General features: G+C 37.1%; 2 protein-coding genes and 1 pseudogene across 21 annotated transcripts in view; 1 reads left to right on the top strand and 2 right to left on the bottom strand.

Annotated features, from left to right (window-relative positions):
* The window catches only part of TMEM38B (transmembrane protein 38B), a 774,558-nt gene that overhangs the window by 146,164 nt on the left and 602,372 nt on the right, over window positions 1-26,022 (bottom strand). The gene's annotated exons all lie outside the window — the stretch shown is intronic.
* Window positions 1-26,022, bottom strand: part of FKTN (fukutin) — a 63,470-nt gene that overhangs the window by 35,526 nt on the left and 1,922 nt on the right. For 13 of the 20 annotated variants that reach the window (XM_084992482.1, XM_084992512.1, XM_084992478.1 and 10 more), the window contains exons 2-4: window positions 14,214-14,400; window positions 11,171-11,230; window positions 6,870-7,073 (exon numbers count right to left, since the gene is read on the bottom strand). In XM_084992482.1, the coding sequence (XP_084848608.1) occupies window positions 6,870-7,073; window positions 11,171-11,230; window positions 14,214-14,318 (369 nt within the window). In that variant the 5' untranslated portion in view covers window positions 14,319-14,400. Of the gene's footprint in view, window positions 1-6,869; window positions 7,074-11,170; window positions 11,231-14,213; window positions 14,401-16,709; window positions 16,902-26,022 lie in introns of all 20 variants that reach the window. The other 7 variants (XM_084992490.1, XM_084992487.1, XM_084992495.1 and 4 more) reach the window with 2 other exon arrangements.
* Window positions 2,770-3,764, top strand: LOC100522117 (heterogeneous nuclear ribonucleoprotein A1-like; annotated as a pseudogene).

Raw genomic sequence — 26,022 nt, 5'->3', positions numbered from 1 at the left:
TTAATAGATACCTGTTGTTGTTGCTGTTTATATTGTTAAATGAGAGAAAGTGGTCATTCTAGTAGAGAACGCTAACTGCTACGTACTAATAACAACTCTTCTCCTTTCTGGATAGAGCTAAGTTGTGTTTTGGTCAAAGGAATGTGGACGGAAGAATCAGATACCATTCCCAGGCCTGACCTTGCAATATCTCATAAGCTCTTCCCTGCTTTCCCTCTTGCACCTGCATGTAGAGAGGCAAAAAAAAAAAAAACTCCCAGATGAGAAAGCCACACAAATGAAATGGCCTGCATCCCTAAGTTACTGCTTAAGGGAAAGTCATCCAGGAATATCCTTGACCAAGAATACCCATACTGGATTCCGTTCAAAGACAATTACTCCTTTTTTTTTTTTTTTTGCATTAAGTTAATGAGATTTTAGGGTTGTTTTTAAGTACCAACTAATGTAACTTACCCTGGCTAATACAATTTCACTTTGACTCTTCTTATACTAGATTTATCAACTCTAGGATTGCTCTTTTTCATAAACCTAGGAGGTGGAAAGTACTGACTGAGGGTAAGAGTGGCTGGTTCAAAGAAGGAATCTACTGTACAAGATGAAAGAAAATTCTTAGAAGTGGTTTTCTCATTTTATGGTAATGGCATTAAGAAAAATCACATGTAAATTAAGTAGTACTTACGTCTGGTGAACTAACTAATTCGGTTTAGGGAGGACTATCCAAGGGCTCTCTATGATGTCAAATGTATAAAATGATACATTTGTGTGCTTATTCTGGGTACTGCTGACTTTTTGCTTCTTCCACTGGCAATTGGAAGGCATAGGTTTTGCCAGCTGTGGCATATTTTCTTTCTTCTAAAGTACTGGTTCTCAAGCCAAGTGGTACTATATCAGAGAGACATTTTAGAAATTCATGGAGAATATTTTTGGTTACCATCATGTTTGAGGACCCAACTAGTATTTAGAGGACTAGGTCAGGGACGCTAGACCTTCTACAAGCCAAAATATAAAGATCTATCCTGTGTCCTGCATAATTTTAAATGTTCTTTCAGATAATCACATGGTGAAAAACCTAATTATAATTATGTGAGCCTCTATTTCCCAGGAATACAACTGCCATGTTAAAAGACAGACAATTTTACTTTTCTGTTGTTGGAAACTTGTTTAGTGTTTTGGAAAGTACATTACTAACAGCACTTTCATTCATAATAGAGTCTATATTTGAAGCTATCACATTCAACAATCCTACTGACAGTTAAGTGTCAGCATCTGAATTACCTCATTACATCTTCCAGTGTAGTCATGCCTGGGCATTTACACAATGAAGTATACATTTCCTTTATTTCTACTTTATATTATAGTTGCAGGATTACACTGAATTGGGAGATTATGTATGTAGGTAAATTATAATTTCTATAAACTTCATTTGGCAAAAATAAAGGAACACCAAAATACTCATTAAAAAGGTTTATAAGCCTTATAGGCTTTTTCTATGAGGAACTCAAATAGTTTAATAGGAGTGACCTACAAATACTGAGATTTAGGAGTCTCTGCATTAAAAAAGCTGACCTACCCTTTTTTAAAATTGCCCAGTTGTTTAAAGTTTTATTCAAAGAGCAAAGATTTAATAGTGCATAGAATAGACAACTGTTTATGGGCCGCTTGCTAGGCCAGCACCAAAGGACTAAGAACATCTTTTGCCCACTAAAAGTTGTTAAGTCTTGTCAAATCACACTGCTCCATCAGAGGATTGGACAGCTCAATGTGGACTGACAGTGGGGTCAGCACCATTCTCAGCCACTCCCAATTCACTTTAATCTACTGAGCATCTATGCAATGGGGAAATATCGCACCACAAGACAAGAGGTTCAGTAGGTCTTTGACTTCAAAGAACAGATAATCTAGAAACCTTCACAAATGACCAAGGTGATGACACAGTCATTGAAACTGAGATGTATGATGGGGTGAGGCTTATTTAATCATAGAAAAATCCTGGCAAGTCTTAATTCCAATTCATGATTGCTATTATCACTCATACTCATATTATTTTAAAGCAGGCATACTCTTATTACCCTACAGTGAAGTGCCCCAGTTAATGAGGCCTGACATAACAGAATGCTTCCAACTGGTTTTCGGTGTCTCATTCTTAAATAGGGACAAAGATCAAGAAACACTGTAGAAAACTTGTATTATAAAAAATAGACAAAAAAATAACCATACCCCAAACCAAATACCCGTAAAGGAGAGATTTAAAAAAAAAAAAAAAGAGAGAGAGAGAGAAAAGTAGAGAGAAAAAAGACTTTTTTTTTTTTTTTTTTTTTTTTTAAAGCTCAGAAAGAAAGACACTCTTACTCAGCATTATCCTGAGGTCCTACCTAAACCAATAAGACAAGAAAAATAAATTGAGTGTAAGAGTTGGAAAGGAAGAGACCAAATTGCCTTTTCCTGCACTGCATAAAATGACCTGTATTCAAAGAGAGAAAGAGAAAATGAAAAAGAGGGAAGAAAAGGAGGTAGGGATTGAGGGAGGAGAGAGAAACTATTGGAGTTTATCTACAGAGTCAGCAGTTCAGTAGTTACTGGAAAATAACAGCAACATACAAAAGACAACATCATTCTAATTCATCTACAGTAATGAACTGGAAAAAGAAAAGGGAAAGTATCCACATTAATTCCCACCATAAACATACAAAACTCTAAGGTAGCAAGACTTGATAGTTTACTCCTTTCTGCTCCCGGACGCCGCCAAGTAAGCATCGTTACATTCTCCTCCCCACTACCATCATGTCTAAATCAGAGTCTCCCAAAGAGCCCGAACAGTTGCGGAAGGTCTTCCTCGGAGGTTTGAGCTTTGAAACAACCGATGAGAGACTGAGGAGCCATTCTGAGCAATGGGGAACGCTCACAGACTGTGTGGTAAGGAGGGACCCAAACACCAAGCGCTCCAGAGGCTTCAGGTTTGTCACGTACACCACTGTGGAGGAGGTGGACACAGCCATGAATACAAGGCCACACAAGGTGGATGGAAGAGTTGTGGAACCAAGGAGGGCTGTCTCAAGAGAAGATTCTCAAAGACCTGGTGCCCACTTAACTGTGAAAAAGATTTTTGTTGGTGGCATTAAAGAAGACACTGAAGAACATCATCTAAGAGAGTATTTTGAACAGTATGGGAAAATTGAAGTGATTGGAATCATGACTGACCAAGGCAGTGGCAAAAAAAAAAAGAGGTTTTGCTTTTGTAACCTTCAATAACCATGACTCTGTGACTGTCATCCAGAAATACCACACTGTGAATGGCCACAACTATGAAGTGAGGAAAGCTCTATCCAAGAAAGAGATGTCTAATGCTTCATCCAGCCAAAGAGGTCGAAGTGGTTCTGGAAACTTTGGTGGTGGTCGTGGAGGTGGTTTTGGTGGAAATGACAGCTTTGGTCGTGGGGAAAACTTCAGTGGTCAAGGTGGCTTTGGTGGTAGTCGTGGTGGTGGTGGATATTCTGGCAGTGGGGATGGCTCTAATGGATTTGGTAATGATGGAAGCAATGCTGGAGGTGGTGGAAGCTACGATGATTTTGGCAATTACAACAGTCAATCTTCAAATTCTGGACCCACGAAAGTAGGAAATTTTGGAGGAAGAAGTTCTGGCCCCTGAGGTGGTGGAGGCCAATACTTTGCCAAACCATGAAACCAAGGTGGCTATGGCAGTTCCAGCAGCTGCAGTAGCTATGGCAGTGGGAGAAGGTTTTAATTATTACTGCCAGGAAAGAAAGCTTAGCAGGAGAGGAGAACCAGAGAAGTGACAGGGAAGCTACAGGTTACAAGAGATTTATGAATTCAGCCAAGCACAGTGGTGGCAGGGCCTAGCTACTACAAAGAAGACATGTTTTAGAAAATACTCATGTGTATGCAAAAAAACTCGAGGTCTGTATTTGTGAATAATTGTATAACAGGTTATTTTAGTTTCTGTTCTGTGGAAAGTGTAAAGCATTCCAACAAAGGGTCTTAATGTAAAAATTTTTTTTTCACCTATGCTGTTGATTGCTAAATGTAATAGTCTGATCATGACGCTGAATAAATGTGCCTTTAAAAGAAAAAAACTATAAGGTAGCAAGAAATAAATCTTACAAAGATGAATAAAGTCTGTAAGAAAAATTAGAATATTCTATTAAAGAACACCAAAGGACACCTGAATTAAAGGAGACATATTTCATGTTTCTGAATGAGAAATCTTAGTGTTTTAACAATGTAAAGAGACCTTGCATACTTTTGTTTTCTTGGGTTAGACTAGACTAGCCTAGATAGTCCAGGCATCTCCACTGTTCCATCTGACAGCCAGCCCTCCTAAAGAAGCACAGCTGCCTAGCTGACCAGAAGCTGCAGAAGTGAACTTAGCTGAGATCAGAAGAACTGCCCAGCTGAATTCTACCCAAATTGCTAAGTCACAGAGTCATAAGCTATAGAAATGGTTGTTTAAACCACTAAATTTTGCGGCAATTGTTATACAGCGGAAACTAATTACTACATAGGCCAAATTAGGGATCAAATATGCAGGTAAAAGAAACATTTGCAGATAGGCAAGGTTTCAACCTCCACCTTCACCCTTTCTCAGAAGAGAATTCCTAAAATGCTGAGAAGAGGAGTTACAGAACTATATTCGCAGAGATCAGACTGTACTCGGGCAGAAAGACCGAGAACTCTGGGACGGAAAAAAGAACTGAGAAATTATCTGGTGTATTAGATTCTATTGAGAGTTTTATGTTTCTGTTGCAGAATCCATACATAGGTCATTAATAAATTCACAGAAAACTAGCAGAGAAAAAAAGGAGAATAAAGGATTCATATAAGAAAAGGAAAACAGAGTAAATTAGGCGGCATTCATGTGATTGTATGCTCAATATTGGGTAGACACTGAGTACTGATTTAACTACACTTTTGATAATGGGAAGATAGTGTGTGCGTATGTGTATGAGACAAAATAGATTAACAGATAAATTCTCATAATTCATAATCTAAATATGAAATATTTTAAAATAGAAGCATAAATATTTCTTTTTTTGGTCTTTTTTAAATATTTCATTTTATAAATGAGAAGATAAACAAGGTAAAGAGAGCTGAAAGTGCTTGGCTCTAAGAGTGGGAATAAGAGATGAAGGCGAGATGAGTCAGATGCTGATTTTTTCATTATGAGCTTTGTTATTACCTTCTGATTTTTTTAACTTAGGACTAGTATTATTTTTATTAAAAATAAAAATTAAATTAAAAATGCCATGTCCTAACTTTTCCATGTTTGTATTTTCAAAATATAAAATAGACATAAGAAAAAACAAGTAAACAAACATCATGTTATATATACATGTTATCTGTTTCATCACGTGCATCACTGCCTGGGAAGAACCACAGGCTAGAAACAAGTCAAAACTTATTCTCTTAAGGCCCACAGGAATCTGGGCAATCAAGGAAACATGCAGCTTATAGTGCTTTGCTAGATCATACCACCAACCTGGAACATAAGCCCTGCCTATCAGGGGTCAACACTAAAACAGATCCACTGCAGGGCTGGTGTACAACTATCACAGGCGGCTAACTAAACAATGCAGTTCATTTAATATAATGCCAATTTTTCTTATTCCCATCATGGCTCAGCCATTAACAAACCTGACCAGTATCCATGAGGATGTGAGTTTGCTCCATGGCCTTGCTCCATGGGTTAAGGGTCTGACATTGCCATGAGTTGTGGTGTAGGTTGCAGACACGGCTCTCATCCCTCATTGCTGTGGCTGTAGTGTAGACCGGCAGCTACAGCTCCAATTTGACCCTTAGCCTGGGAATCTCCATATGCCACAGGTGTAGCCCTAAAAAGACAAGACAAAAAAAAAAAGAAAGAAAGAAAAAGTAAGCAAATTTTTAGTATGTTTAGTTGAGATTTTTTTTTGGACTAGCATCTGACTTTTGCCTTGTAACCATTTAGGCAGGATAGAAACAGATGTTTGAATTCTTGGATATATCTAAGAAGTGCTCCACTCAAATATGAAACAAGAGCAGTACACTTACCAACTTGAAAGGACGCTACTGTAGATAAGCAGTACCCTCATGTATACCTTACATGGCAGATACTGAAAATTCATCACTGAATCCCTTCCTACCTGCCTGCCTATACTGATGAGAATTCTAAATACCTGTTTTTTTTAGCCTCCTTCACAATAAGGAGACATATGAATATAGTTCTGGACAGTAAGCTATCAGCAGTTTACCAGAAGCTCCTGAGAACATTTTTCCTTCAAAGGATGGATAGTGTCACTATCCTTTCCTCTCAACTCCGTGCCTGCATTCCTTGAAGCTATGACAACTATCTTGTAATGATGAGAGAACTGAAGATAGCAGAGTTCCCTTTGTGGCTCAGCAGTTAATGAACTCGACTAGAATCCATGAGAAGGCGGGTTAGATCCCTGGCCTCACTGTGGGTTAAGGATCTGGCATTGCCATGAGCTGTGGCATAGGTCACAGACATAGCCTGGATCCCAAGTTGCTGTGGCTGTGGTGTAGGCCAGCAGCTGTAGCTCCTATTAGACCCCTAGCCTGGAACTTCCCTATGCCACTAGTGCAGCCCTAAAAAGCAAAAAGCAAGCAAGCAAGCAAGCAAATGATGACATCAGTGGACCACTCAACTAATACCAACAGCCAATAGCCTTTTAATCTCTTCCTATACAAGAAAAATAAATCTCCTATTTGCTTAAGCCACTACTATGTTCATCATTTAGAGCTGAAAACATTCCTGATATGATATATAAAAATCTTCATGAAAGTTTTAAGATGTTTTAATCCCATACTAATTTTGTAAAAGACATACCCCAGTAACCAAAAGCAAACCATCTTACCTCATTCTTCCATAGGTGATACTGTAGTGCAAATGCAGTAAAGTCTCTTGGAACACAGAAAAACTTGCATTCTGAAGTGGAGCCATGAGAAACATTCTTGACTTGTTCAAAGCTTTTATCAATCAACTCCAGAATCAAAGGATCAATAAGGAACACAGGTACATTTTGACTAGACGTTAGCATAATAAATTTTTTAACTGCACGCTGTTTGAAAGGAAAAGAATTCCCTTAATTCTTCTAAACCAATACAACAATCTATCGTGTTAACTTTTTATTCATTAATTTTATAAGAATATAGTCCTTACTCAGTAGATACCATGCTTATTATTTTGCTAAAAAAAAAAAAAACCCTACAAATAAACAATACACCATCTCTGTTCTCAAGAAGTACAGTATACTGAGAAGGACGAAAAAATATTTACAAGGTAAAAAATAATATGGAAAAATATATTCAACATAAAGTACAGAACAATAAGCTACTAACTAACTATATAACAAAAGGATAAGAAAATCTTCATAGTTAGTAAGCACTATATAAGACGAGAACTTTGGGCTTACAAATTATTCCCTTTTTAAGCAAAAGTAGGGCAGCAAACATCAGCTATTTCAGTTTTTAGGAATCAGTCATGTCAAACTTTTTGAAACTAACTATATATGCTACTTTTCTTCATATTTGAAATACTGCTTAATAATCTTGCCAAGCAAAAGACAAACTAAAGCACACTGCCTGATTTACCATTCCTATATATAGTTTGATTTTCTAATAATACTGTAATATTTGGAAACATAATTCTGCTGAGTGGTAAGTAGAGTACCAAAAAAAATAAATTTCAAAATTAGAATGGAAACAGAATAAGCACACTTAGGAGTAAATAATACCTAAAAGAAGCCAAGATAAATAGAATAACTGGTATACATTATTGTATACATTTTTTATTAAAAGCCTACTTTAACAGAAGCGGTAATGACTGCAAAGGGATGTGCGCCCATCAAAATAGATGTTTCATGGAATTAAGGATAAATTCTTATTCACAAAATCTGAAAGAATCTAAAAACATATAAGGTATAAGTAAATAGATAAGAATATCAAGAACTATAAAAATAGAAAAAATGAGATTAAGGTAGGAATCAGTCTCTTATTCTTGTTTTTACTGTAGAGTATTCAGCAAATACCAAGAATATAATAATCTCTGTTTTAGAGAAGTTTATTATTTATTAATGGAAGAGACAAATAAGTTAAAATTTATTTATTTATTGGTCTTTTTGTCTTTCTAGGCCGCACCCACAGCATATGGAGGTCCCCAGTCTAAGGGTCCGATCGGAACTGTAGCTGCTGGCCTATGCCAGAGCCATAGCAACGTGGGATCCGAGCTGGATCTGCAACCTACACCACAGCTCATGGCAATGCCGGGTCCTTAACACACTGAGAGATGCCAGGGATCAAATCCATGTCCTCATAGATGCTAGTCGGGTTCACTAGCTCACCACCATGGAAACCACATCGTGAGCCACCATGGAAACTCCCTAAAATTTTAGGATAAACAACTTTATGCCCCTAAATTCAATAACTTGGATGAAATGGACAAATTTCTTTAAAAACACAATTAACAAAATTACCACAAGATGAAACAGGAAATCTGAATTGCCCTATACCTATTAACAAAAGTGAATTTGTTATATATATAAATCTACCAGCAAAACAATAAGAACAAAAAAAACCCTCTAGGCTCAGATGGTTCACTGGTGAATTCTATCACAGATTCAAGAAATAATACCAATTGTAAAAATTCTTTCAGAAAAATTGAGCAAGAGGAAATGCTTCCTAACTCATTTTATGAGGCCAGTGTAATCTTAATAGCAAAACCTAAGACATTACAAAAAGACAACTATACACCATTATCTCCTATGAATATAGATGCACTAATGCTTAATAAGAAACTAAAAAAAATCAATTCCCATAGTTTAAAAAAAAGGAAATATCCTAAGTAGGGTTTATCCTAGGAATGAAAGACATTTGAAAATCAATCAATCAAATTCACCATATCAACAGCATAAAGGGGAAAAACTCCATGATAATTTCAATACAAAAAAAATATTTGACAAAATTCAATAGTTATTCAAGACTAAAAACCTCTTAGCAAACCAGGAATAAGATACTTCTTCAATTTGATAAGTAATATAAACAAAAAGGCCTATTATTGAGTTGTAGGAGTTCATTTATCCTTAATACCAACCTTTTGTCAGATACATGTTTTGCAAATATTTTCTAGTCTGTGGCATGTCTACTCATTTTCTCAATGGTGGCTTTCAATGAGCAAAAGTTTTAAACTTCAATAATGTAATTCATGATTTTTTTTTTCTTTTATGGCTATTACTTTCTGTGCTTTACACCGAAAAAAGGAGAAAGAAACAGTTTTGGAAGAAAGATGATGAGGTGACAGACTCTAGTACATATAAAAGGCTTAATAAATATCTGTCGAATGAATTTCTTTCAGCCTGATGTTAAATACAAACATGGTAAATACATTTACAGCTTCATTGTGATTATTAATATATATATATAGATTAGGGTAGGCTCAAGGAGAGATTCTATAACTCGCCTTCCAAATATGCCTTCTGGTTTCTCATCAGTGCCATCATCAATGCTCCTTGGACACAGAGGTCCAACTGACTCTAAATCCAATTAATTGTAAGTCAACATGACCCTATCATCAGGACTTCAGTAGTTCATTTTGTTTATGAGAAAGAAAAAGATTTTGTCAAAAAAAGGATACAGCAAGACTGCAACAGCCTTCTTCTATAGGACATATTCTTAGTGAAAGGCTAGTTCCTAATAATCATTTTCTTTCCTAAAGCTTCTCAAATCATCTGTTTAATAACTCATTCCAGGATTTTATTGGGGCTCAGTATCACATTTATTGACCTTTCAATTCTTCTAAGATATTACAAGTATTTTAGTACTTTCTACCTTCCCTGTGATTTTGCAAATATTACAAAGAGTGTTTTTCAGTACCATGCAATGTAATTAACAGAGAATTTACTGAACGTTGTAAGCTGCACTGTAATTTTTGGCTCATTTATCTTAGAAGCAAACCCTTTTAAAAAATGTTATTTTCTTCCACCTCAAAGGTCATATTCTGAGTGAAGAAGACAAGGCTTCCCTTTCCTCCCCAGACTACCCTGAATTCACAGAGCAAAACATCTGCTTTTAACAGATTAAAAGTTAACACATACTTCTAGACTTGATAATTGAAGAGCCTGATATAGGATATCCCAGACTTTACCTTTTAAACAACAGTTCAAATCCAACTGGCATCAGCAATGACCTAAAATCATCACTACTTTTTAGCTGTCTGGTGATTTGAAAGCCTACTTCCAGTCTAAAGCCTTTCATATCTCTGGTTAAAGTGAAGTCAAGATTGAAGTGCATCCACAAAAATATCTTGTCAGTCGGGAGTTCCCATCATGGCTCAGTGGTTAAACTGAGCCTCATGAACCTGACTAGGATCCATGAGGATGTGGGTTCGATCCCTGGCCTTGCTCAGTGGGTTAAGGATTCGGCATTGCCGTGAGCTGTGGTGTAGGTGGCAGATGCGGCTTAGATCCTGTGTTGATGCAGCTGTGGTGTAGGCCAGTAGCTATAGCTCTGATTCACCCCAGACCTGGAACTTCCATATGCCGGAGGTGGGCCCTAAAATACAAAAGACAAAAAAAAAAAAAAAATCTAATCGTATCCACTCTGTATACTAACAGCATAAATATCACTTTTTAGCTTTGTTTTTCATTCTAAATTTGATTAGAAAAAAAGTAAGAAAATATATTTTATAAATATACAGGCTCTGAAACAGGAGTTATTGCACATGTTGCTAGTTTTCTCTATCTTAAAAAAGAAACGTATTGAATAGATTTTTACTCCTAATCAATATTTACCCTTATTCTTGGTTCAATTCTCATTCACATATTTATTCATTTGGGGAAAGCATCATAGCTCAGTCAATGAGGATTTTGGAGGCAAGCAGTTAGAATCTGTACTCAGCCGCTTATTAGCTAACTAATTTTAGTATTTTTAAATGAATGGAGGATAACCATATGCACTGACCTCTTAAAGCTGGCATTTGGACTAAATGAGATACTGCAAGAGAAGCACTTCGCACAGGGTCTGCCCCTCCCCCTCCATCACCTACTCCAATTTCCCACCAAGGTAGCTATTATCATTGTTATCATTCAATAAACACTTATTAGGTATATAAATGAACGAACTTAAATGAACATAATAATTAAGGGATTTGTTGATTACATACCCACTGTGTGCCATCAAATCCAACTCGGCTTCCTTTGTGTTTTGATAAACTAGCTCCATTCTAGGAAGATAACCAAAAAAAAAAAACAAAACAAAAACAAAAAAACCGTAGTAAATTCAAAGCCTGGCATGCAATATTACATTTAGGGTAGAATGAGAGTCAGCCTGTATAACTGCCTCATAATCATTAAAAAGCATTACCTAAATATCTATTTTCATATAGTCATGAGCTAGGAATTCTACAATTATATAATACAACTACCCAAGATGGAAAACACTGACAGACTGCTAAACCTAATCATCAAACAGGAATATACGGTCAACTTTTCTGAACCAATTAATTTCCACCAATGAACAGTAAACTCTTTGCTATCTCTTTGGAATGAGTGTTTATTCATATAGGTCCATATCCCTAACTTCAACTTATTTCCACACACTGAGTTAGTGTTTGCAGACCTTGGCAAAGTAATAAGAAACTATAATAACCCACTGAGCAGATTTTTTTTTTAGTCACAGCTGTGGCATATGGAAGTTCCCAGGCCACGGGTTGACTCCAAGCTGCAGCTGCGACCTATACCACAGCTGCAGCAATGCCAGATCCTTAACCCACTGTGCTAGGGATGGAACCTGTACCACCTCAGAGACAATGCTGTATCCTTAATTTGCTATGCCACAGTGGGAACTCCCCACGTCTGACACTTCCATATATGAATTATATATTCTCATCTATCTCACAGAACCATCCTGCAAAGTAGGTATTATTATTTCTGTTGGACAGAGAGCTCCAGTACCCAGACTTTTCCTAACATACATCATACTTGCAATTTTTTTTTTTCTGCTATTTTAGGGCTGCACCCACAGCATACGGAGATTTCCAGCCTAGGGGTCAAATTGAAGCTGTAGCTGCCAGCCTACACCACAGCCACAGCAATACGGGATCCAAGCTGCATCTGCAACCTATACCACAGCTCATGGCAATGCTGGATCCTTAACCCACTAAGCGAGGCCAGGGATCAAACCCACATCCTTATGGATCCTAGTCAGGTTTGAGCCATGAAGGGAACACCTCAAATATTATTTTTTATAGAGTATATTTTAAAAAACATTCAGATCTACAGAATCAGAAGGAAAAAAACATTATGTGTTTTCATCTAAGTCCCAAAACACTTTGAAAGTCAAAGGAGAAAGAATATCTGATGGGCTAGAGACAAGAGGAAGAATGTTTGAAGCTCAAAGAAGATCCAAAGAAATTTTTTTATTCCCCGACTGTGTTCTTCATATATGAAGTAGACAGATGGATTTTGAAGAGAGTAAGAATACCCTCATCCTAAAAATGAAATGTGCTCCAAGTTCCTAAACAGTAGATTCATTTCCCCACTAAAATGCAAACTCAAGGGCAGGGACAGTCCAAACAGTATGTATATCACCAGTGCCTAGCATAGTGCTTGGTAACCAGCAAGATGCTTCATAATGGTTTGTTAATTGGAGCAAAGGAAGGAGGAAAGACGTACTGAGTAATTAAGTAGAACCAGAATTGGTCTCTCTTCACAAGCTCTGCAATTTAGACCACAACATTTAAACACCAAGGGATATTTCCATATGATTCAGGAAGTCCAATCCTGGCTATATATCCCAAGAAATGAAAACAGTTATTTGAAAAGATACATGCATCCCATGTTCACAGCAGCACTATTTATAATAGCCAAGACATGGAACCTCGGTGTCTATCAACAATGAATGGAAAAAGAGGATATGGTATATGTGTGTATATACCATATACACACTGGAATATTACTCATCCATAAAAAGAATGAAATTCTGCTATTTGCAACAACACAAGTGGACCTAGAGGGTATTATGCTTAGTGAAATAAGTCAGAGAGAGAAAGATGAATACCATATGATTTCATTTATTTGTGGAATCTAAAAAATAAAACGAATGAATATAACAAAACAGAAATAGACTCATAGATATAGAGAAAAAACTAGTGGTTAGCAGTGGGGAGAAGGGAAAGAGAAAGGCATGATGGGGTAGGAGATTAAGAATCACAAACTACTGTGTATAAAATAAATAAGCTATAGGATACATTATACAGCACAAGGAATATAGCAAATATTTTATAATAACTTTAAATGGAGTACAATCTATAAAAATACTGAATCACTATGTTGTACTCCTAAAACAAATATAATACTGTAAATCAACATATTTCAATGACAAACTAACAAAAGAAAAAAAAAGCTCAGGCTCTTAACAACTATGCCATATAGTTACTTATCTGAATTTAATATAATTAAGATGGGATTTTTAAATTAATGAAGTTATTCAATAAGTGATATTGGGACAACTAGTTAACCATTTGGGTAAAACTATAAATTAAATATCTAACTCATATTTCATACTAAGACAAATTCTTATTTGCAGAACAGAAATAGACCTGTAGACTTTGAAAACAAACTTATGGTTACCAGTGGGGACAGGTTGAGGGGAGGGATGGACTGAGGGTTTGGGACTGTCATATGCACACTGGGGTATACGGAATGATTGGCCAAAGGGGAACTGCTGTATAGCACAGGGAACTCTACCCACTATTCTGTGATGATCTCTATGGGGAAAGAATCTGAAAAAGAACAGATGTGTGCATATATATAACTGAATCACAGTGCTGTACAGCAGAAATTATCACAGCATTGTATATCAACTATGCTTCAATAAAAGTTAAAAAATAAAATACACGTTGTATTAAAACTAATTCTAATATTTCATCAAAATTTTTATCACTGAATTCTTTCCAATGAAGGACGATCTGTTTGGAAGAGTAACAATTTTCACATATCAGAAAATTTCAGTATCACTGAAACATGGCACCTGTGACCTTCAGTGTGGCATTACAATAACATTTAACCATAAACCTGTGTCACCTACAAAGATGAGAATATCAAAGAAATATTTCTGCAAGGATTTGAAAAACTGTGATGATTTTATGTGCTAGAAAAGGCAAGCTAAAATGAAGTCTAATGGTGAGAAAGGAGGAAAAAAAATACCTTTGCTGATAAATAGTGCTTATAGTAGTACAACTGAAACAGCAGAAATGCAGAACTTGTCAAAGTTAAAAGCGCCAAAATCACGTTCTTATTGATCCTACTCATTAGTCTGCAGTGCTCATTTGGTTGTCTTTTGAAAGCAACCCGGTTGGTTTCATCTTTTTGAGTAAGAAGAGACTCTTGTTTTCTGTGAACAAAAAAAATTTATAAAAATTAAAAAACCTATTTTTTAATTTTCCCCCTTCATTTACCAAAAAAAGTTATCTAAAAGTCAGCAGAACAGTCTTTGATACCATAAAAAAACAATCAGATATGAGACCAAACTTGAAAGAATAAGTGTTTATCATGTCATCTTTACAATTGAAAATAACAAAAACCATAAATGGGATATCTACAAAAACCAACAGACATTGGGGGGCATCTCCTCCAGGGTTTCTGATTCAGTAGATCCGGGGTGAGGCCTCTGAATTTACATTTCTGACAAGTCCCTAGGCAATGCCCATGCTACTACTGAACATACTAAAAACCACTTAAATAGAAAACACAGAGAAGGTTTTTGGTCAAGGAACATCATCTCCACAACAGCTCTCTCTTGCTTTTGTGATGCAGGATATGGTCAGTTTTTATAAAAATCTCATGTACATTTTCAATTTTTGGCAAGTGTAAAGAAAGCCATAATAAAAATTTTTGTTCTTTGATCTCTGGTCCCACCTGATTATTTCTTTAGAACAAGAAATTTAGTATAGTTCTACTTCTTCTTACTTCATCTCTACTGTTTGAGTTTGGTCAAAAATACTATATTTAATCCTTCAAATGTTTATCTTTATTCCTTTAAATACATTAACACTTCTATTACTTGATGTCTAAACTTTGTATGCCTTTAGTTATCCAGCTTAGGAAAAAAAAAATGAGAAAACCAGCAAATATATACCACCTTCTGCTTCCCTCCTCTTCCAATCCTTTTATTAGTTATTTCTACCTTGTTATAGTTCTATTGCATTCTGTAATATACATCTCATTGCTCTTTCAGTCTTATTCCAACTATGTTCTCTGCCAATCTTTTTGCTGTAGCATCCTTGTTCCTTTACTGGATAGCTGATATTCATCTTCTCCTTAGAACTTATGGCAATATTTACCTTGAGTTCCTGCATTGTTCAAAAATGGTTGTCAACTTATAGACTGGCTTTGAGGTCATACTTTCTATCCTTTGATGACCTGCAGGATTTGTACCACTGTTCTGCAATGCTAAATACTTCCTTGACAATATCTGATCCTTCCCCCACCTGGCACTCCCCTACAGGTAAGTTGATTTTTTTAAAGGGAATGAGCAAAGAACATATTCCTTATATGTGAAATCCAATTTCTAAAAAATTAGGTTATATAATGATGTTAATGACTATATATTAATTTTTCTTCATTATGTGCCCCTTCTATCTGTAGAATCAAGATTTCTCTTCTCTGTGGCAAGTTTTAAGTTATGTGTTTGAATCTTTTTCTGTTCTAATGTTGATTCCTATTTCCAGAACTATAATTAAGCATTTGTTTCATCTCCTTTCAGACTCATTTCACATTGCTCAACTTTCAAAATCCTGCCATCATGTCCCTCCCTAAGTTTTTAACAATGTTAATTCTCCCTTTTGCTTCCAATGTGGCCTTTCATTGCTGATTTTCTTTCTTTCTTTTCTTTCTTGAGTTCTGTCAGATTATGATTCACCATTTACTATTGTCTTACTATTTCTTCTTAGACAATTAATTTTCGCTATTATTTTAGTGATTGTTTTCTTAAATTGGTTCGAATTTCACTATCAATTTCTCATGGCTCCTTGTCACTTGTTTTTCCCTGTCTCTTTTCATTTTTCTTCTGGCAGCACTTTTAAGTAATTACTGTGCTCATTTCCTTTTCATATGAAGGAATGAACTCCCCTCAGGTCAATTATTTGCAAGGAAGGAAGAAACAAGGCTGTTTTCTGGACTAGAAAGTGGTCTCTATAGCATACAAGAAAGATGTTTATGACAGAGCATGTTCTGTGCATGTGTGTGAGAACAGGCAAGAGAGTTGTTTAGCCATTACTTCTTGCCTCACCCAGACAGTGCTTCCTGCAAAGACTGTATCTGTGTGCTTTCCCATCTGCTCCTTTCCTGCTAGTTCATGTTGCCAAGCATTCCAAAGAAGCTTCTCCCACTGCTTTTCTATGTATCCTGACACCACAATAAACAGAAGATCTATCTGTCGTTGTTCTGTCAGTTCCACCTGAGATCGCTTTCTACCAGCATGCTCTTTTAATCTCTTCCTGCTTACAGGTGACAAACATTTCTCAAATACTTCAATTTGGGGTTACAGGACTCCTAGTCCCATCAAAGATGTATTTACAGTTGACTTCTGAACAATACAGGGGTTGAGGCACCAACCCTCTGCACAGTAAAAAATCTGCATATAATTTATATAATTGGCCCTCCCTACACATAGGTTCCTCTGTATCGGCAACTCCTTCATACCTGCAGTTTCACATTTGTGGACTCAACCATCCAGGGGCCATGCAGTACTGCAGTATTTACTAGTGATAAAAATCCACATACAGCAGTTCAAACTCAGCTCAAGGGTCAACTATACATCTCTGTCTCTCATTCTTCTTGCTGTTTCAGGGTAATTTCAGATAGAAGAGGGCACAAATATCTTTACTCTGCCATCTTTAAATCAGAGGACATGGGGTTTTAAAATAATCCAAGTGAGCTTCCAGAGAGGAAGCCGATATAAAGCAAACACTATATAACATTATATAAGGTCAACAAACTACTTAAGAGAAATATCACCAGTGATGTGAATAATCTACTTGATTTACAGATAACTTATAAAGCAAGGTAACTAAACGACCACGTTCTACATCCTAAAACTGTAAAAACTAGCAACATAACACAATATTGATGAAGCTATTAGTTTTGCTGTCAGCTAAGACCTGCAAAAATAAAACAGTCAATACATACTCTAATACGGACAGCTTACAAGGTAACAAAAAAGAATATCCCTCATTTTCAGTATCTCAGCTCAGTTTCTTGTGGTGTATTAAACAGTGCATCAAAGTACTGTACACTGATTTCAAGGAAAATCTAAATATTCAGAGTATGTTACAGCCCAGCCTTTTCTGCTCCTAAATTAATAAATGCAAACAAAGTATTAAAAACCTGTATAAACCACAACAAAAATATAAAGTCTAAATTATTACCTTGTTCTGTCTTTGGACACATCTCTAACCTACAATTAATTCATACATGAAATAAACCTCCAAAATATACCATCAATCACAACTACATTTTTATTATCAAGATGATATCCAATTAACTTTACTTCATTACTTATTTTCTATAAATGCCAAGGCAATTCAATCATAAAGAAGGAATATTAGCCCATCAAAACATTCCTTTTTGGCTAGCAACGTTTCTTCATTAGGAATGGAGTTACACTTTAAAATGAATAATGTGATACTTAAAAAAAGAGAGGCCAAGGCTTTTTGGATTCACCTTTAAAATATCTCTGGCACCAACTCTCTCTTCTTTCTTCCCTGTCATTCTAACTTAAACTCTAATTGAACAAGTGTCCTAATTCTAACTGATGTCCCAGGCTCCACTTTCTACCTACTTATAATCTTACCTATGCATGAACAGATATAATAAATTTCTGATAAATGAATCAAATTACACCATAATAAAAACTTTTCAATGGTTCCCTACCACCTACAAATAAAGTTCATACATTTGATCCTTGAACTGCACAGGTCCACTTATACGTGAGTTTGTTTTTTTTTTCCCCAATAATAAGTACTATGCACACAATTTATTGACTGAATCTGTGGGTGTGGAACTGCAGATATGGAGGGCTAACCATAAGTTACACATGGATTTTCTACTGCAGGGAGGTGTAAAGAATGGTGCCCACCAATCAGTTCTTTAAGAATCAAGTCATTAGCCACTGCAGTCACTGACCTACAATACACCTGAAAGGAACTCAGGGTCAGGATGAACTCCGTGCACTGGGAAAACAGACAAAACAGGCCCTTAGAGTGTTAGAACTGTTTCAGGATAAATATGCTTTATGAACCTGGACTCTAGCATCTTGCCATACTTAGAAAAGCACTAACATCATTAACTGAGATATGTGTTCCTCATGACTAGCAGCAATCGTCTACCCAGAAGTATGCCTTAGTGCACATACCCCTTCAGCAAAATCACCTACTTACTGGCCTCCCCCACTACCTCTTCAGAACAATTCCTCAGAGCTATCTGAGAGGCTATCTCCCAAGCTATGGTGCTCAGTAAGTAAAACTGAAACTCACAGCTCTCAAGTTGTGCTTTCATTTCAGCTTAAAGAGGGTTGGCACCCCTGACCCCCGTCATTGCTCAAGGATCAGCTGTAATGGCCTTCAAGGGTATTCACAATCTGACTGAACACAAGCAAATTTTCTAGGTTTTCTCCCACTTCGCACACTTGAGGATTTTTGTCCAGGTATTCCTGGAATGCACACCATACTTTTCTGCCTCTTTGTTTTTGCTCAATTCTTCTTGTCTGAAATGTTCTCATCCACTTCCATAGAAACAGTTCTAAACTTCTTTCCACAGCTCCTCTCAAGTGACCTTTGTTATGAAGTCTTTCATGCTCTTCCAAGTCAGAATCAATCTTTCCTAGCTCTAAACTCCTAGTCTTACCTTCTTGGAGGGAATAAATATTTATTGTTTACCTTCACAGGCAGAGATGCCAATAAAATACTAAGCACTGGAGAAAAAAATGATAAAAAAAATGCAGTTTCCTATCTTCTAAGAGTTTAGAGATGAGTACATAAGAGTTTTCTTAAGAAGAATGGTGATGGTGGTGGTAAGTGTGATGTCCTAAAGAACAGCATGGGAAGTTTTTCTCCAAAATGTACAAGTGCCATCTTTACCACCCCACATCTATTAAAAACCGCTGTTCTAATGACTGATAAACTCTACCCAGAGATAAATACAGAGGCGATATCAACAGTGTGATGGCCATGAAGGAGTAAATACAGGTTACTATGGAGCACAAGGAAAGGCACCTAACCCTAAGGCTTTTACTACTTTTTAATTATAGTTATTAGAATGCATCAATCATCTCCCTACCAGCCTAAAAATGGCTGAATAATAAGAAATAATAAGTATGCTAAGTATACTCAAATATACTGTGCAATGCTCAAGAAAACACAAAACTATTTTTAGAAGTTTTTATTTAAAAAGTTCTCTTAAATGTAATAAATTCATTGAGTGTTGAAAATAAATAAATAAATAAATAAAAAGTTCTCCATCCTCCAGGAACTTTTAAAATAAAACAAAATACCGAGTTCCCTTCATGGCTCAGTGGTTAGCAAACCTGACTAGGATCCATGAGGATGCGGGTTGGATCCCTGGCCTCGCTCAGTGGGTTAAGGATCCGGCTGTTGCTGTGGCTGCAGTATAGGTCACAGACACAGCTCAGATCCTGCATTGCTATGGCTGTGGTGTAGGCTGACAGTTGTAGCTTCGATTCAGTTCCTAGCCTGGGAACTTCATATGCAGGTATGGCCCTAAAAAAAGCAAAAAACAAAATAAAATAAAACAAAACAAAATATTAAAAAGTGATTTTTCTAGAGTTTAAAGCCTATACTTGGTTCCAACTCCTGGACAATAAACATTTTAAAATAAAGTGGAGAAATACAGCATAGAACCAAAATAAAAATATTATTTGTGTACACATTTCCTTTTACATATTTTAGCTATCATAATAAAAATGATGGGGAGAACAGATAATGTATTTTCTTACTTATACTTAGGTAAAGCTTCCTAAACAAAATAGTAGATCATGCCTAACAGAAAAGATGAGCACTACAGAGATGGTAAACTTAAATGGGGAGGCGGGTAGGACCGCAAATATTTTCAGAAAAAAAAAAAAAAAAAGAAAGATTTAATGGCAGTTATGAGGTTCAAGTACCCAAGTTATCTTCAAGTTCTAATGCAAATATGAGAAGGTTATATAATATAAGTATGGTATGGTATACAACAGACAGCACATACAGTACTATTCCTAGATGACTTGGAAGCAGGATCTAAATAGGACATGAGCTGGGATTAGGCAATGAAGAATGGAATGGGCAGATCTGCTTCCCCACCGAAGCTTTAGTGGGTTATGAGTGTCAGTGCTATCAATCCTCTCAGTCTTTGAGCCTGGGATAGCAAGTGTCCAAGATGGTCACCTCCAGCCAAGAATAAACACATTCTTTTATCCTTTCTTTCACCCCTTATTATCAATTTCACTTTATATCAGGCATGAGAAAGGTTGGAAAAAACCAGTGGTAGATAAAAGCCATACACAAATTTGAGGGAAAAACATGCTGAACGGGAAGTTCAAGAGAACTCTCAGGCTCTTGCTACTGCCAAGAGCAACATTTCACATTCTTTCAGCTTCCCATTTCCCTTTCATGTTATTTGTTCTTTGATGGCAATGGCAAGAAAGACTTTGGCATCTGGCTTAACTTGACCTCCCAGCACCACTACTACTACTCTTTTGGGAATTATCTGGGTAGGGATGTGTTTGAAAGAATGTCTAACTGCCTATTTTATTCCACCTCTCCCCCCTACTGCCTTCTGGGATCACCTCTCTTGAAATGAGAGGCCCTCGACAAGAAATAACCAGTTCTGACACTGGACTTAAGTTCACAAGATGTTGTGTGCTAGGAGTTGCCATTATGGCTCAGCAGGGTAAGGACTTGATGTTGTCTCTGTGAGGATGCAGGTTGGATCCCTGGCCTCGTTCAGGGGGTTCAGGATCCAGCATTGCCACAGCTGCAGTCTAGGTCAAAGATGTGGCCCAGACCCATTGTTGCTGTGGCTGTGATATAGGTCGGCAGCTACAGCTCTGATTCAACCCCTAGCCCAGGAACTTCCATATGCTGTGGGTATGGCCATAAAAAGCAAAAAAAAAAAAAGGGGGGGGGGGTACTAGCCTGGTCTTCCCGGCGCCACTAGACTCAGTTTATTCAGGGAGTAAGCAGAAGGCATAGGTGGTATGAATCAGACAGAACTGAGATTCAAGTATGCCTTGCACTGCAAAATAAAACAGGAGGCTAAGATACAGAGAAGGAAGAAGGTAGTGTAAATAGGCAAACACAAGATTGGAAAGCACAAGGAAAAAATGCTTCTGAAGACATATTCAGAGTTAGGATCAAAAAAAAAAAAAAAATCAACATTTTCAGCTGTGCTAAGTAAAAAAAAAAAAAGCCCAGTAGCAACAGATGCTATCCATCTTCCCTAAATATTGCTGGTCCTCCTTTTCGCTGTTCATTTCCTTTCATTTCATTGCTAACTTTGCAAAGCATGTCAGTAGCCTGGAAGCAAAAGTTAGACTGTAAGAGTTTAAGAAGTCCCTTTATCTGCACACCACTCATTCACTTTTTAATCCTTTGCAATACAGCTTCTCTCAATATGCTGACACTTAAAGATTAAAAAATCAGTCTCTCCATTTGATGGACCAGAAAAATCATAGAGTGACTCCTTTCAAAATGACTATGGAGTAGTGGTGTTTTAGAGTGTCTGAAATGTTAGACCTAGATAAAAAAAAAAAAAAGTCTAGATGAGAAAGGAAGTGAAGATAGTCTGGGACTGTTATTACAGGGGCAAAGTAAAAGGGTAAAGCACACAGTGTTGCCTAATATGCCTGCTATTCTGTGTTTGACATGAAATCTGGATGGATGTTTTCTATACATTTTTTCACTCTTAATCATTTTATAAGATATATTCCCATATCTACTGGTTAATTTCTTATAAATATTTCACCAGACTGCTGGAGATGTCTCCCTGAACATTCCAGTAGCACCTGAAACAAATCACTGTCCACTTTCAAACCAGATTTTTTTCATGACTTGCCCCTCTATTCTGTTAACGGTAGTCCTATTTTCTCAATTATTTATCTTCAAAATATTCTGTAGCTCTAATTCCACAACCAATTATTCAATAAACTGTACAGTCTTCTCAGTGCCTCTAAAAGCTGTCATTTCTTCCCCATTTCCAATATAGTTAGCCTAATTTAAAGGCCTTTTTACCTCTGCCCAGATAGGAAGCCTCCTGCATAAACACAGATGGCCTCTGACTTACAATGGCTTGACTTAGTTGTTTTTTTTTTTTTTTCTTTTTCTTTTTCTTTTTCTGGTCACACCTGCAGCATATGGAAGGTCCTGGGCTATGGGTTGAATAAGAGCCGTAGCTGCCAGCCTATGCCACAAACCGCAGCCAACACCAGATCCGAGCCACATCTGTAACCTATGCCGCAGCTTGTGGCAACGCTGGATCCTTAACCCACTGAGTGAGGCCGGGGATCAAACGCATATCCTCTCAGACAGTATGTCAGGTTCTTAACCTGCAGATCCATAAGAGGAACTCCCTGACTTACGGGTTGTTGACTTTACAATGATTCAAAAGTGATATGCACTCAGTAGAAATCACATTTGATTTTGATCTTTTCCCAGGCTAACAATAACTACTACATAATCCCTTGTAATGCTGGGTAATAGCAGTGAGTTGTAGATCCCTGCCAACCACATGATCACAAGAGTAAACAACAGACATACAACAATTCTGTTTTTTACTTTTAGTATTCAATACATAACACAAGATAGTCAACTCTTTATTATAAAATAGGCTTTGTGATAGATGATTTTGCCCACCTGTAGGCAATCCTAAATGTTCTAAGGACGTTTAAGGTAGACCAGGCTAAGCTATGAGGTTCTGTAGGTTAGGTGTATTAAATGCACTTTCAACTTAATATTTTTCTTTTTTTGGTCTTTTTGTCTTTTTAGGGCCGCAACAGATCCAAGCTGCATCTGCAACCTACACCACAGCTCACAGCAATGCCAGATCCTTAACCCACTGAGTGAGGCCAGGGATCAAACCTGAAACCTCATGGTTCCTAGTTGGATTCATTTCCGCCACGGCACGACGGGAACTCAAGTTAATATTTTCAATTTGCAAAAGGTTTATCAAATTGAGGAAGATCTGTACCCTACTACCAGGCTTTCCTCAAAATACCCATCTTAGGGACCACAGTTCAGCCATTTCTATAAAACCACTTTGTGTCACTTGCGCTGCTTTAAGAACGTCTATGGCTCATTTAGTACTGATCCCCTAAATGAGCCCACTGACAAAGTGCTCTCTCACTGCAGTGTACTTGTCAATGCTACTCCTTTTATGCTTTCTCCCTCACACCCTGCCCCCTCTGTCTTTTGAGCAGTAAAGAGCACAGGCTCCAAAGACAGACTGCTCTGTTCAAATCCGGCTCTGCCTTTTGCAGCCCATATGTATGTCCTTAGGCAGATTACTTAATCTCTCTATGCGTCCACCTTTAAAGTAGATTTACAAATTGTACCTAACAGGGCTAGGTTAATACATGTAAAGCACCCAACAGTATCCAGAACATAAGTATACAATAAACGCCAGCAATAATTAGGAACTGTCACCTTAAAAGGCCTACCTGTAATTCCCTTTGCTCTCAATTTAAGTCCCTCTCTTTTATACCCCACAGCACTGTACATCTGTACTATTTTTGCAGTCGGTCTTTAATTCCTTGAGAGGGGAGGCTATCCTATGTTTCCATATTCCCTAGCATTCCATATTCTGGTTCTTTCACAGTACAATTCAAGCACAGACATAGAGTTTAAGATTTATGATGGACCTCTCTTACCCTAGAGAAGATCTATGTGCCTAGAAGAGTACAAAAGTATTTGAGGTAAGTGATGAATGTGATCAGGTGAAGAGTGACAGCCAGAGTTTATGGCACAGAGGTTGGTTTGGTTTGTCTGTCACCTCATTCATTCATTCTCCCATTAAATTCACAAATATTAGTGAGCCCTATGTACGTCCTGTAGACACTGGGCATGCTGCAAGCTGTTCCCTGTCACAAGACTCCACAATCGATTATGGCTATTTCAAAGGCAGCAGAAAGTTGAGGAACCAAGGATTTCTTTAGACTCAAACTTTATTTACTTATATTTCATGAGTCATTTAAGAGCCACCTTAGTTAGCATGCACACCAAGTAAGACAAGTGATTGTCTTTTGAGTTGGGAGGACTGTAGGTGCTTTTCTTTTCCTTTTTTTATTTATCCTATATGAATATGCAACTGATTTTGTAATGAGAAAAAAAAAAGACTAAAGTTTTCAAAAAAAATTTTAAAAACTTTCTCTCAATCTGTGGCTCAATCAACAAATACTACAGCCCACACACATTTTGAGCTTTAATTATCTTAATACCTTCTGATTTTTGGAGTAACACAACAGTGTTAAACTAAGTTATTTTTAACTGAGTAAAGCCTTCCCTTCAAGAATGCAAGTACTGGAGCTCCCATCATAGCTCAGCAGTAATAAAACCAAGTAGTATCCATGAGCATATGGGTTTGATCCCTGGCCTCACTCAGTGAGTTAAGGATCCACTGTTGCTGGTGTAAGCCACAGATGCAGCTTGCACCCCAAGTTGCTGTGGCTGTGGCATAGGCTGGCAGCTGCATCTCCTACCAAAAAAGAAAGAAAATGAATGCAAGTACTGGAGTTCCCTCTGGCTGTGGTGGGAATCTGACTGCAGCAGCTTGGGTCATCGTGGGGGCTTGGGTTCAATCCCCGCCCCGGCAGAGTGGGTTCAAGGATCCAGCATTGCTGCAGCTGCAGCACAGGTTGCGGCAGATTCAACCCCTGGCCAAAAATTTCCATGTGCTGTGGGTATGGCCATTAAAAAAAAAATGCAAGTATTTAACTGGTTGGTTGAAGGTATTTCGATCTCAGTGAAACTATAAAGCTAACAGAATCAAACACAGAGCTCAGTGTTTAGTACTTAGTACATCATATAAAGTGTGACTATATGTACATATAGAACATCTGGATGGATGTTCACCAAAATATCAATAATGGCCATGTCTAGGTGGGTAGAATTGGGGTGATTTTTACATTCTTTATCCTTTTGTCCCAATATTTTTATAATGAGCATATATTATTTTCACAAGAAACAAACTCATTAATAAAAACAGGTAAGTAGTGGTGGCTTAAATAAGTGCTAGACAGGATCTAGACCTCCACTACTTAAAGTATGGTCCTCAGACCACCAACAACAGCACCACATTGGAGTGTGTAAAAATACAGAATTTTCAGGCCATACTGCAGACTTAGTGATTTGGAATCTACATTTTAACGAGATCTTCAGGTGATTCATGCGTGCATTAAAATTTGAAAAGCACCGATTTAGACACTAAGGCCTTTGTATGCAGGGGCAAATAGGAACAACATCTGTCTTCTTCACTTATATCCCTAGCACTCAGCAGTGTCTGAAGCATATAAGCATTTGATGAATAAAATAAATATGTAAATGATATTACTTCTTAACAGACAATTGGAAAGACAGTGGAGATTTTATCTGAATTATCTTCTGCCAGGGTTCTGAGAAACAATTGCTTAATATATGCTTACTATAAATACTGTTAAATTATTTTAATAAAAATGTTGGCCTTAAGAATCCCCTATGACTGTATGTGATACTTTTTGAAAAGGAGTCCTTGCTCATAGCTCTGAAATCTACATGTCTGCTTCAATCATTTCTCTAATCTCCTATCTATGCACACATCCTATAGTTACTTTCTTTACAATCCCTCAAAGCAAACTGATTTTTCAAGATTTTAACTACCACCTCTGACAGAAAGCTTACTTCTTTTTTTTTTTTTTTTATTTTCCCACTGTACAGCAAGGGGGTCAGGTTATCCTTACATGTATACATTACATTTTTCCCCCAGCCTT

The sequence above is a fragment of the Sus scrofa genome, chromosome 1 (genome assembly GCF_054392235.1).
Source record: "Sus scrofa isolate SSC_HxYL_T2T_F1_AM1 chromosome 1, Sscrofa_HxYL_maternal_Yorkshire_Landrace_v2.0, whole genome shotgun sequence".
Lineage (NCBI taxonomy): Eukaryota > Metazoa > Chordata > Mammalia > Artiodactyla > Suidae > Sus > Sus scrofa.
This window is presented reverse-complemented; position numbering and strand designations above follow the sequence as displayed.